The sequence below is a fragment of the Centropristis striata genome, chromosome 6 (genome assembly GCF_030273125.1).
Source record: "Centropristis striata isolate RG_2023a ecotype Rhode Island chromosome 6, C.striata_1.0, whole genome shotgun sequence".
Classification (NCBI taxonomy): domain Eukaryota; kingdom Metazoa; phylum Chordata; class Actinopteri; order Perciformes; family Serranidae; genus Centropristis; species Centropristis striata.
This window is the reverse complement of record NC_081522.1, coordinates 26,449,590-26,463,600: the sequence shown is the minus strand read 5'-3', so window position 1 is coordinate 26,463,600 and position 14,011 is coordinate 26,449,590. Positions and strand designations below refer to the sequence as shown.

At 42.3% G+C, this 14,011-nt stretch overlaps 1 protein-coding gene across 2 annotated transcripts in view; it reads left to right on the top strand.

Moving 5' to 3' along the window:
* Positions 1-501: 501 nt before the first annotated feature.
* LOC131973344 (alpha-2,8-sialyltransferase 8F-like) overlaps positions 502-14,011 on the top strand; it is a 30,978-nt gene continuing 17,468 nt past the window's right edge. Inside the window, exons 1-4 of one of the 2 annotated variants that reach the window (XM_059335324.1) lie at positions 502-645; positions 10,496-10,570; positions 10,689-10,763; positions 11,088-11,232. In XM_059335324.1, coding sequence (XP_059191307.1) covers positions 10,732-10,763; positions 11,088-11,232 — 177 coding nt within the window. In that variant the 5' untranslated portion in view covers positions 502-645; positions 10,496-10,570; positions 10,689-10,731. Of the gene's footprint in view, positions 646-10,344; positions 10,571-10,688; positions 10,764-11,087; positions 11,233-14,011 lie in introns of those variants that run through there. The other variant, XM_059335323.1, reaches the window with a different exon arrangement.

Here is a 14,011-nt window from a genome sequence, read left to right as displayed (position 1 = left end):
CAGGATTGTTTTGTTTGTTATTTTGGCCTTAGTCCACCCCTAAGTTGAAGAATATATATGTATTCACCAAAGTTATTATTGTAAATAAGTATTACCTGCTCTTTAAACTAATCTTTGTTTATGGCTAATTGGGAGATGGGTAAGATGGGGCCTTTTCATGTTGTGTTCTCGGCCCCCGAGACAGGGGCATAACACTCACATTAATTGAACTGCATAGCAAAGCCTATTAAATAATAAAAACAATGATGATGATATAATAATTGTTAAGGTTCCCTGAAGAACAGACCCAAACGCAGAGGGTGAAAAACAAAAATAGTCTTTATTATCTTAGTAGATATTACGGGCAGGGTAATAGGCACAAAGGGATACTGCCGAGGTAGATATGCTGCAGGGTGATGAGGTGATTGCAGGCAGCTGCGGCGGGGAGACCAGGTGGAGATGCTCGTGGGGCGGAGTCTGGAAGCCTCACCCCTGCACACACACACAGGGAAAAAACACAGACAGACAAAGTCCCCTGGGCCAACCAGAGGCTGTAACAATAATAATAATAATAATAATAACAACAACAGTGTAACAATACAGTGTTTCCCATTTGCGGCCCGCCACAGCTGCATCTGCAACACTAAACTCAACAACGAGCTTCGGGTGAGTAAAGTCAGAGCTTTCCATAAGCGCCTACTGTTCACTCAAAATTGACTACTGTATTAGGCTTTATTATTTTCAATTCTAATAAAATACAGATTAACAATGTTGCGATTCACTGCAGCGTATTTAACACCTGTCTTTTCCGCTTCAAAACAATTCCAGCATGATGGAGAAACAAGCCTGTCTGCATCACATCATCTGTGTGTGTGTGTGAGTCAGAGGTGATCCAAACACACTGTTGCAGTTTCTTGTGTGAGCATATGTAAATTGGCAGTGGAATTTACTGCGATGCAAGGGGGCAGCTCCTAAAATCTTGCCTAGGACGATAAATTGGTTAGGGCCGGAACTGCGCACAGTCAAGAGTGACACCTAATGAATCCCTAAAAACGTATGCTATTCTAAATTCAAACTTCTTTACATCCTTGTAAATGTGTTGACTCCCATGAGCAGAGCCATGCTAAACCATGTACTAAATGAACAACAAGATCTAAAGAATCGCTCATCTATCAGTGCCACCCAAACCGACCTGAATTAGCGTTTGTCAAAACGACTCAAATGAGCGAAGCAATCTGAAAATAGCGCACACGTCATTACACATAAACATAATGTTTGCTGAAAAAGTAAAAAGGCAGCAGTTTTGTTGAATTTAGGCTACAAAACCACTTTTATAGATTTAGAACTAGTGTTGCACCCTTGCAATGATGACTCAAAGTCTTCTCTCTTGGCAACTTTATTTACTTAAAAGCTCGGTTCTTTTACAGGAGCATGTTGCGGACAACAGGTACGAAGATCTTCTATGATACACAAGACAGCGCACTCTAGCGTTTTCTTTAGACATTTTTCAAAGATCATCTATTGAAGTGTAACAGTCCACGGTAACATTTTCTGGTAGGCTTTGCCTTGATCAAGCACTGTGAACCACGTATTACCACCAAGGTTTTCCAGTATCTCCTGGATTCTTGGGATTTGGTGTCGGTTGGCCAGTGTCTTTTCATTTCAAGTCCTTTTTTTCTCACAATGACGATGGGAGATGAGTAAGACGAGCTTGATTTCTGGATCATCTATATCTGGATATCTGGATCCGCGACTTAATAAATCCTGAATGTGATTTTTCACCTCTTGATACAGATGACGTGGGATGGCATTGTATGTCTTTGTCACTGGAATATCATCTTTAAGGCGTATTACCATCTGTAGATCGGGAATGCATCCAGTGTCCCCGTCGTCTCTGGCAAAGACATCACACTCCTCTCTTAACATTTGTCTCACCTTCTCTCACTGATCCACTTTTAAGTGTGAGAGGTCGACTGGAGGGTCCCAGGACATCTTCTCAGTGTTGGCTTTCTGTTGCTTATTCACTGGGGTTGTGCTCTTTTCATTCGCTTCCACTTTGTTTGAGTTAACAGTCTCATTCTGTGGACGTGACTGACGTGGCTTTTTCCACACAGGGGAGAATGGCCTCCACCTCAAATAACCAGCCAATGACAGTGCGGTTTTGTAGTCTGATGTTAGTCTCTGTCTTATTCTCTACTGTTACTGTTATCATTGCGTTATCTTCAGTGGGGAGCTGAACAAGCTGCTGATTCACTGTCAGTCCAGCAGACCATGGTGTGCTCTCATTCGGTTCCAGGATTGTATAGGCACCTTGCAGCACTCTCTTGTTCAGTCTGCCACAATTCACTTTTGTCACACAGTGTTTTGGGATGATGATATCTTGTCTGCCCAGTCGAGCAATGTGACTTTCTGAGTTACCTTTTTGGTTCTTCAGGACTGTATGGACAGCTTTTGCCTTCTTGGGTCCTATCTAGTGCTGAGCCAAGACTGTGGACAAACCTGTTCTTTACTGCTTTGTCTGGGGACGTTTCAGTGGGAGTCAACTCCTCAATGACATTAAAACCAATTATCGGTCTCTCGAGTGATTAAGTTTTTACTAAAATAGGCACAAATAACTCACTGCCTCGATTTTCTAGTAAGTTAAACTCCGCCGCTATCCAGCCTTCATATGGAATATCTCTCCCATTTGCAGCAGAAAGATTTAGTACATCTTCATCAAGAAGTTCTTGTACTGGCCGAATCTCAGCTTCTGGTAAATGTGTGTTTTTCCAGTTTAGGTCAACGATCGACACTTGCAATCCGTCTTCACCTGTTTTTTTGACAACACAGTTCTCTCATTCAACACTGCAGTCTGGTTTATCTTGGTGAGGGGAACTTCTATTTTGCAGGTAGTAGCTGTGATGTTTTGTTTTCTGCGACAGCCAACAGCCCAATGTTCACTGCTGCCACATTTGACGCAATGTGTGCATTTTCCATCAGGGTTTGACTTTTCACATTCTTGACATTTCCTCGGCTGGCGTTTAGCTCCACCAAAATCTCTCTGAACTTTAGTCTGTCTTTCTTCCTCTTTGTATGTTCCTGCTTTACTAAGACTAGCAACATGTGTAGTGAGGTTCTGAAGAGCTTCACAGATTACTTTATTACCGGCATCGAGCTTCCTCTCAATATCAGTCATAAATGACTCCCACTCAGGATCCATGTTTTTCTCTGTACATATATTACTCACAGTCCAAGATGAAGAGAGTAAAATCCGCTTCAGGCTTTCACTTTCTGTTCCATCATGCCTCGCTTTTCCAAGGAGCTGGAGCAGACATCACGAGCTAGAGTAGCGAACATGGCTAGCTGGTTATTGTCCGTTGTGTCGCACCTTTGTTCGGTAAAATCCAGTCTTCGGCTTGTTGCTCTTTGTAGACCGGGCGGAAACAGCAATTTATGTTGCACCCTTGCAATGATGACTCAAAGCTCGGTTCTTTTGCAGGAGCATGTTGCGGACAACCGGTACGAAGATCTTCTACAATACACAAGACAGCGGGGCACTCTAGCGTTTTCTTTAGACATTTGTTCAAAGATCATCTATTGAAGTGTAACAGTCCACCTTAACATTTTCTGCAAAGATCATCAATTAAAGGAACTGTGCCACAACAAAACAAACGAAAAACTACAGCCACTTTATGTCCAGCCTATAATACATGCATTTTTTTCAGGGTGCAATACTAGAAAGGTGCTATAAAAGACAACTTAAAAGCACTGACATACAAGTGGTGAGGTAAGGTGAATTGAGGTGTATTTGTTTAACGCAAAAAAGCAGTTATGGTGTCTTAAATTGCACAGCAAAATTAATGTTAGATATGCAAAAGTAGACCCTTTTTCTCAAGAACAAGATCCTTTTGCTTCCCTTTTAACACTAAAGAGACCTCAAAATCGCCAAACGCAAGCGGGTGTTTTTTTTTATTCATTTATTTTTAAAGATTATTACTTTTACTTAAAATTTAGTTTGAATGTTTTTTTTTGTTTGTTGATGTTGTTGTTTTAAATACGTTTTTAAAAGAGGAAACAATAGATTGTGTTGTCTGAAAGCAACATTGTGTGTCTTCCCTTTCTCCAGCTGTTCAAATATCTCGTCACACCAAACACCAAAGCATATTATTTCATCTTTATTTTACCAGAATATTTGGTAATTGTGCTAATAACACAAATTGCCCGACATGCAACTCTTTGCAATCAGAATCAGAAGTACACTATTTATCCCTATGTAAATTTGTGTCATTCTAGTTGCTCACCCATGAGAGAAAAATACAAATTTAACAGCATAGTGAATCCGAACTAGTAAATAGATCAAATCAAATGTAACGTATACTAAAATATACAAGAATAATAAATGGAACTAGCTGCCAACTAACTTATATTAACATAAATAAAAATAATATGTCACTGCATTTCATCTGTTAATAACCATATATTAACACATTGTATCTATATTCATTATATTAATTTCCATATTATATTGTTAATATTATTATTGGTACTATGATTGCACAGAGACAGAGGTCGCTGGCAGAGACCTTTCAGCATGGTCAAGAATATCCAGGTAGCTGATTTATAGAACTGAAAGTAAGATTTAGTCATCTCCAGCATTAGTTGTTATTAAGTGTAATTGGTCATAGTTGTGCTTTAAGCACTAGATATTCGCGCATGCGCAGGTCGAGTAGTTATACAAACAAAGTCACCTGTGACCCCTGGATGACCCGGGAACATCTATAAGTTCTGGTGTCACCAGAGGATCTGTTCCTTCTATGTTCTCACGATTGCGGATTGTATGATTGCAGGTCATACACATATTCTAATAATCTATAATCAGCTCGTCGCTGGTAGCTTCGTACCCCAAGGGTTGGTGCTTCGGACGTTATTCGTCCACCAGAGGCTGCAAATTGCTGTTTTGGAACGTCGTCAGCTGCACGATGTAGCCGGTGGCGATGCCGACGTGCTGGCTCGTGTGTCTGCTTACTGTCAGCACTCAGCTAGTTGTGGAGAGTGCTGCATGTTTGATCATTGCTCTGCCGACAGGTGTTTTGGCCTAGTTGTGGGTGTGCGTGGGCAAGTAAGTATGTGCGATCATAGTCTGTTTTCTAGCCTTCGGGTAGCACGGTTGCTATCGCTACTCTCCCCGCTGTGTGCGGTTCTCTCTCGCACCGTGGCTTTGAGGCTCTTGCCTTAGCCTGGTTGCATAGTTACTCATTTCTGAACCTTGTATAGTGTGTTCGCCAGACGGCTTTGTGTTACATTTTTGTTCTACAGTGCCGGTTGTACGGCAGCTGTGTGCGGTTATCTCTCGCACCGTGGCTTGTTGCTCTCGCTTTAGCCCGGTTGCGTATTTATTCATTTCCGAACCTTATCAAGTGTTTTCGCCAGACAGCTTTGTGTTACAAGTTTGTTACACAGTGCCGGGTGTATGTCAGCTTTGTGCTGTTCTCTCTCGCACCGTGGCTTTGTTGCTCTCGCTTAGCCTGGTTGCGTATTTTTTCATTTCTGAACCTTGTCTTGTGCTTTTGCCAGACAGCTTGGCCTTACATTTTGATTTGCTGTACAGTGCCGGCTGTACGGCAGCTGTGAGCATCACATCACTGGTGCTCCTGTAAACACAGTGTACTCGCTGTTGTTCTTAATAGTGTGTGGTTAACAGTATGTTGAGTCCCCATCACAGTGTGTCCTGTATGGCCCCCTCCAAGCAGAGGATGGCCACGGCCAATGCCCAGTATGTCTGTGGGTTGAGCGCCTGATGGGTTTCGGGTGTTGCATGAATTGTGGGTTTATGCCTCATGCACTGAGGCTTGCTAGGCGAGCCAATGTGAGTGGTAGTCAGGAGCTGCCCCCTTCGGGTTTACACCCTTGTGGCATCAGATGTCATGGCCCCCCACCTACGAAGGCGCATAAAGTTGACCGCTTAACGCAGCTGAGCTCCCTTTATCTGTGGGATATCTGCTATCTCTCTGCTATCACTAGTGATAGCAGAGCTCTAGCAGCAATGTATGATGCACATAGCCATAGCTTGGACCGGTTAGCTCCTGTTGAGCCTCCTATCGCTGCACTCATTATCTCCCCAGATGAGGCACTGAGGACAGGTGCATGCTGCCCCCGACCCCAGTGCCGGGCTACAGATGATCTCCTGACTAGGAGCCATAACATTGCCGCTTGTATGGGCTGCATTGGCAACTCGTTTTCTTTCTCTTCTCTGCTCCTGGCTCAGTCACAGACCTTGCAGGTGTCAGATTCTGATCCTTCAGCGCAGACCCTCAGTGATGCTTTGCTGCAGGCCTTCGCTTTTATAACCAGGAAACTGGGCAGGTTGATGTCAACCGTAACTTAGCAGATCGCCAGGTCTGGCTGGTGCAAAATGAGCCTGCCTCGCTACGAACCGTGTGGTTACCATTCTGCAGCGTCTAAGGCATTTCCAACGTGGCACGTTCCTGAAATACAGCCTCTTCCTTCGACTGATAGGTAAGCTGACTTAAGCATCCATCCTTGTGTCCCCTTCAAATCTGGGCAAATGGTCTCCATCTGGACCCCAAGTGGCATATGCAGGCTGGTCAGAGTGTCTGGGCAGTGTCTTCTGGCCCTCAGACCCTGGAGAAAGAACATATCTGATCAAGGGGATGCCCTTAGGGATGATAGCCTCCCATCGGGAAGTTGTAGAAACAGACGCCTCCCTTACCGGCTGGTGGCAGCACAGAACGGTCAGAGGCCAGTGGGATGCCCGGCGGAGACTGGAGCATATGAATGATCTGGAACTCCTTGCAGTGTTCCTGGCACTCAGGCATTTTCTCCCAGTGTTGAGAGACCGGCACATTCTCATCCGGACAGGCAACACCTCTACAGTTTACCAGATAAACCACAAGGGCGGCCCCAGATCAAGGCAGTGCCTGCGGTTGTTGCAAAGGCTCCTCATATGGGCGTTCTCCCACTTTCTGAGTCTCAGGGCTCTCCATGTTCCTGGTGTACGGAACGATGCAGCACACCTGTCGCCGGAGGCCGCCCCCAGGAGAGTGGAGACTCCATCAGGAGGTTTCTAGGCATGTTTTGGGACAGGTACGGCAGGGCATCGGTGGATCTCTTTGCCTCCAAAGAGACAACTCACTGTTGTCTTTGGTTCTCCTTGATGGAGAGGACCAGCCCCCTAGGTCAGGATGCTCTGGCCCACGCTTGGCCAGACAGCCTGCTTTATACATTCCGTCCGATTCCCCTGTTACTGGCGACGCTGGACAGAGTCCGAAAGGGTGGCCACAGCCTACTCTTGGTGGCCCCACATTGTTCAGGACAGCCATGGTTCCCAGCGTTGGTCAGGCTCCTCAGTGGAGTGCCATGGTGCCCCGGAGAGGTTGGACCTGATAGAGAATAGCAGGGGCCCCAGCACTGAGCCCTAGGGGACCCCTGTGGTGAGGCGATGTGAAGTTGACAACTTTCCATGCCAGGATACACTGAATGAGCGTCCTGTCAGGTAGGATTCAAACCAGGACAGAGCCAAGCCAGAGATGCCCATTTTAGAGAAAGTAGAGAGGAGGATGTGATGGTTAACTGTGTCAAAGTCAGCTGATATGTCAAGCAGAAGAAGCACTGAGGACTTTTCTGCTGCTCTTGCTTCTTTTAAGGCTTCTGTCACAGACAACAGAGCAGTTTCAGTCAAGTGACCGCTCCGCTCTTGAAACCAGAGTGATTTGGATCAAGAAGATTGTTCTGTATAGGAGGAATTCTGAGAGTTGTTGAGCGTGGCTCATTCATTAGTTTTGGATAAGAATGGAAGAGACAGGATGATAGTCAGCAGAAAATCAAAACCTAAGAGGAGGGTGACCTAAAAAGCTGTCCCCTCATATCTCTCCCCATCTGGTGATTTGCAGGTTTTAGGACACTTAGTGGCTTAAAGACACTAAATCAAGAAAACTGAGATGTCTCAGGAAAAGCTTTAGAATTCCACTCCAGCCACAAATTACGTACAAAGACTTTGTCAAAAATATTAATTCAATTTATAGTTATCTTTTTCACCTCACACTGTTGACAAGTTAAAAAAAAAAAAATCACAAACATTAATCACAGAATTTATTTAATTCATAAATTTGGTTACCAAGGCAATAACATGCCCTTATTTATTGAGGTACAGATACAGGCACATATTTTCCCTGTTAAAGGTTTGGGTTGTTTTTTTAAAGAGTTTTGCCTTGTCGAAGTGAGGGTTAAGGGACAGAAGGTTTTGTATTCTGTACAGACTGTTTTTTGGCTGTATAAACTAAATGAAGATGAAAAAAAATGTAATTGAATATACATGGTGTCTTATGAGACATCTCCACACCATCAGTTCACACTTACCACACATTTTCACAACTTTGTATCTTTTGACATGACTCTGATGGAAAATCTGCTAATAATGTGCAAAATATCGATTACTATTTCCTCAACTGCTATGTCCTTGTCATCTACGACTCTTGCCTGTCATCCTGTCAGCAGCACACTCCTTTCTGACTGGGAAAAATAGTTACAAACGTACTTGTTGTTGCTCGTGTGCCAGATGAGAATGGTCAGCAGGGTCCCCAGACACAATAAAGTGAAAAACAAATAGTATAGTGACCTCAAAAGCTGTCCCAACATATCTCCCCCTTACTTTGTGGTGTGACACTTCTTCCTCAATAGTGTTCATATTTAGCCTTATTGCTGTTTTATTATCTCTTTACATTTGATTCCTCCTCCTCCTCCTGCTCCTCTTTCTCATCCTCCTCCTCCTCCCCTTCTTGCTTATCTGTTGTCATGTGTTCACATCCACCAATCATCTTTCCTCAGACGGAATAACAAGCCTGCTTTCCGCTACTGTCCCCAGAGCCTGTGTAAGACTCTGAATATCTTGTTAAACCCTGTCCACCTTAGCCACCTTTGTTCAGTGAGTTCAGGGTGCTACCATCTGGTTACAGATAAACATAATTCTGCCACTATATCTTGACCAATAAATTTAAGAAGTCAATAGTTCCTGCTCCTTTTTGTCTGTTGAATAACAGTAAATTATTTTCTCTGTTTGTGTACTGATTGGTGCACCGACATAGTGTACCTTTCCTCACCTTTATGAGTTGTCAGAGTTTTACGCAGGCTCTGGGGATACTAGCTGAAAGCAGGCTTGTTATTCCCTCTGAGGAAAGATGATTGGTGGATGAGGACACATGACAACAGATAAGCAAGAAGGGGAGGAGGAGGAGGAGGAGAAAGAGGAGAAGGAGGAGGAGGAGGAATCAAATGTAAAGAGATAATAAAACAGCAATAAGGCTAAATATGAACACTATTGAGGAAAAAGTGTCACACCAAAGCAAGGGGAAGATATGCTGGGACAGCTTTTGAGGTCACTATACTCTGTTTTTCACTTTATTGTGTCTGGGGACCCTGCTGACCATTCTCATCTGGCACATGGGCGACAACAAGTAAGTTTGTAACTATTTTTCCCAGTCAGAAAGGAGTGTGCTGCTGACAGGACGACAGGAAAGAGTCACAGATGACAAGGACATAGCAGTTGAGGAAATAGTAATTGATATTTTGCACATTATTAGTAGATTTTCCATCAGAGTCATGTCAAAAGATACAAAGCTTTGAAAATGTGTAGTAAGTGTGAACTGATGGTGTGGATGTGTCTTATACGACGCCATGTGTATTCAATTAAATGTTTTTTTCATCGTCATTTAATTTATACAGCCTTCTGTCCTTTAACCCTCACTTCGACAAGGCAAAACTCTTTTAAAAACAACCCAAACCTTTAACAGGGAAAATCTGTGCCTGTATCTGTACCTCAATTAAAAAGGGCATGTCATTGCCTTTGTAAGCGAATTTATGAATCTGTGTGTGTGTGTGTGTGTGTGTGTGTGTGTGTGTGTGTGTGTGTGTTAGTCGAGGTTCTAAGCAACCATTCATCTGACGACGTCACACTTGGCTGGTGTGTTGAGAAACCAAGGAAGTGCAGGGCTGATTGTGAAATTAAGAAGAGCTTATATTGTGGCTAAATAAGCAATAGCAATAAGTTTTGCTATGGCACTATACATCTCAATGAAGTGGGCTGATTTTGTATACAGTTTTATGGAAAGTTTAACTTTTTCCTTGTTAACAACACAGCAAAAAGATTGGCCACTCCTGCTCCAGATACCATTCACAGGCCATATGACAGAAGTTGAGACAAAATAAAAATAGCGAGAGGTGCGAGATTGTAGATTAGAGGCTTAATATCACATGTGAAATTGTTTGGTTGAGCACTTCTGCACAAAACTGCACATTGCACCTGCCCAAACGGGCACTGCAATTATATAGTATAATGACAATCTATCATAGGTTTTTGGTTTTTAGTCCCACAGGTGCAGACATGAGGGAAGACTGGGACTCATACAGTACAAGACTCCAACTGGACTACATCAGAGTTCTTTAAAAAAAAAAATTGAATTCGTTCTCATGTGATGCTGACAACATAATGTAACACTAAAATATCCACTTGTTCCGTCCACAGCAATGTGGAACCTTACAGACCACCTCGTCATAAGAAAAGTCCTCCTCGACCTTCTGAACTCTGCAAAGGCTGCAGGTGAAAGCAGACATGCTTCCCCTGTTGTTACTGTCACTATTTCTCTTATTAAAAAATTAATTAATGGACATTTTTATTTCTGCTGGTATCTGTATTTGGATGTGTTTGTGTGTCACAGGGAGGTCATTGCCAAAGTAAAAGAGCGTTACTCTCAAAACTGGATGAAGCAGGAAAACAATTACACAAAGTTCAGGTAAAAAAAAAAAGTTTTGATTTTTTTTTAATACATTTTTTTATTTAGTGAAGCTAATTGTCCTTGCTTGAACATGGATATGCTGTTCCTCCAGTGTTCATAGTCCATGCAGGCAGGAATTACATACAGTTCATGAACAATGACATTATTTAAGAGGTATTTTAAATACGTCTGAAATTCTGATATGAACGAAGAAACTTTTTATTTATTATGATTGTTATTACTTTATTTAAATAACTTTTTATTTGGCAACTTACATTTTGAAGGTCAGTCAACACTCTTGACCATCTTGTCTTATTAAAAAAAGTCCTTGTGGTTCCTCAGATCTGAGCTGAGCAGCAAGTGTAATGGTTTTGACAAGGCCATCATTACCCAGGCCAACACTCCAGTGGGATCCAAGATTGTGTATGATGGACAAAAGAAGAGGAGGCTCGAGGTGACCCCGGAGATTTTCAGCACCTTTGCAAAGGTCTGTTGTTTTGATTGATTGTCTTTATTTCGAAAATGCAAGCAATAAAAAAAACAAGTTTAAATATTAATAGATGAATTTAAAAAAAAAAAAAAAACAGACACTTTCTGCATGCTCCAAAGGGGGTAGGAGGAAGTAAAAAAACGTATCTAGTCCTACCCCTTAACAGATCACTTTGACTTGGATAGTTAGTATTATGTTATTAACATGTCAGTATGGTAAAAAGCTATATTAATGCATATATATATATATATATATATATATATATATATATATATATGAAATAATGAACAATTGTGTGTATATAGATATAGATATATATCTATACATATGTATATGAATAATCAATATAGTCACACATACAAATATTATATATATATATATATATATATACTAGAAACAATTTATATTACATTATAAATACCTATACATGTATATTGTAAATTACTATATATTTATAAATATTATAAACATAAATACAATTACCATGTATATTACAAAACTACAGTATGTCCATGTTACAGAGGCTTTTCTAAATTTCTGTACTTTGTAAAGATATTGGCCCTCATTTATCAAGCGAGTGTAGAAACCAGCGCAGATCCGAGTGTATATTTTGTCATACGACAGGGTCCACGTGTGATTTATCAAACGATCGTATCTCTCCAATCACAGCGTAAGAATGATCGGCTGTTGATAAATGTGGCGGCTCGAAACATGCGTAATTTAAATACCACGCCCTAATATATACCCGATTCAGATGGCTCGCCTTCAGAGTTTACGACACCGAAGGGCGCAATACGGCCAAAAAGATGATTTTTTCACCCTCTAAAGTCAACTTTATTAGCAAAGTGCACCGTTACAATTAACAATAGGGGCAATATAGACATATTACAGAAATACGCAGCAACGGAGGTTTATGAAATAAAAGTACTTATAGTAGTTATAAACTCAAACAAGTTCACTGAATATTTTACATTTGGAGCACAGACTTAGAAGTTTTCAGCTTTTTGGTTGAAGGAGGTAAACAATGTTTTAAAGTTTTAATTCTAAAAGAAGAGGAATTTCTCAGTCAGAAAGTGAAACGCTGACGTCCAACAGCTGCAACACAACAAACTAGTTTTGTTTGGCAGCATAAAAAGTGAAAAAGAAGGAAATCAGTGCCGCTGTCAGCAGAGTAGCGGACTATTAAACTCCCGGCGAGGTTTGAGTAATTACATCGTGATATATAAAGCCTAATAATCTATATAATATCCGAATATTGCTATTATTATGATGGAGATATATTATTCACCTCTTTACATTTACTAATAATGATGTCCTAGTCAGAGGAGCATGTGGCAGCGCTGACTGGAAATGTTTCTATTCGGGCAGCACCGCTGGTGAAGGAGACGCTGACGCTCCGGTGTCGGAGCGGGATAACAGTAAACAGCAGAAGACAACAACATTTAATATCCTCGGCTAGTATTCTGTTTAAAGAATTTCACGATCGCAGGGTGTATTTATTTTTGGATTATGTTTTAATGATAAATTATGTAGTCTAAACATGTTTTGCTTTGTCATGATTAAAAATCAAAACACCACAGAGTTTAATCAGCTCCAGGCATCGATATAGTCTCAGATCAATTCTCAGACTCAGACGTGTGGACTTCACGCTGACTCAAATTTGCGTACACGAGCTGAGAGCAGACGTGAGATCTGATTGTACCGTCCGCTCACGTCCAAATTGATAAATGCCGAGGCTTGCGTAGAAATCATCTTACGCCCACTTTACGCACACTTTCTGACGTACGCTCGTTTGATAAATGAGGGCCGATGTCTTTATATTTGTTTTTAAACTGTCTTATGTTTTGGCTTTTCTGTACTTCCACACTAGCCTGGGTATACCCAGACTGCCTTGCGCGCTCAAATTTAATTTCGAACCTCCAGACGGTCTTGAAACCACGGCAGTTTCTTAGCCCTGTTTTAGGGATCCAATCACAGAGCGGGGAGGGACGGTGAGACGATGGCGCGTACTACTCGGCACTTGGAAGCTTTCCGGATCCAACATGGCTGCTGCAGACGCGAAACTCTCTTTAGCTGTAGATGGTGTTTTAAATAGTTTAGGCGGCGGCTCCGCTGTCCCCCGGCTGGTAGCGAGATCACCGGTAGCGGGGCTATTAGCGCCGCACCGGCGGTCTCGGCGGCTCGTTGCGCCAAGCCGGTGAGACCGCCGGTCACCGCCGGTGATCTCGCTCCGAGCCCGGGGACAGTGGAGACGCCTAGAGACCCGCAGCAGCTTGTTTGTTGCCCATAAAATCAGTGGATGTGTGAGGCTGAATGACATGAGGGGGAATAAAGCGTGAAAATAAATAATCTTGCAGAAAGCGAGAACTGGAGAAGCAAAGCAGCAAGCAACACTCTCTCACAGACACACACACAACCATCCATTTCTGTTGCTCTACTACGTCATCTGGTATAACTGATCTGATTGGCTAAGAGCTACCTACAGACGCTTTTGATAGACATTCTAAGCGCCCAATAAACGGCTCTGGAGGATCGTAAACCACACCTCCTCTACGGAGAAATGAATGGCAGGTGTCCAGACCTAATCTCCAATGAGATTTGGTCTGGCGTTAGCCAGGCTACTTCCACACTTAACTTATTCCACAATTTAATTAATTAATTATTAATTAATTTATCTACTCCGTAGATGCTGATACAAAAGCTCTTTTTGGTTGTGTGTGTGCGGTGGACCTTGAAGTTTAGCTGTCCCCTTAGCTTATACCCTCCCTCCCGTTCA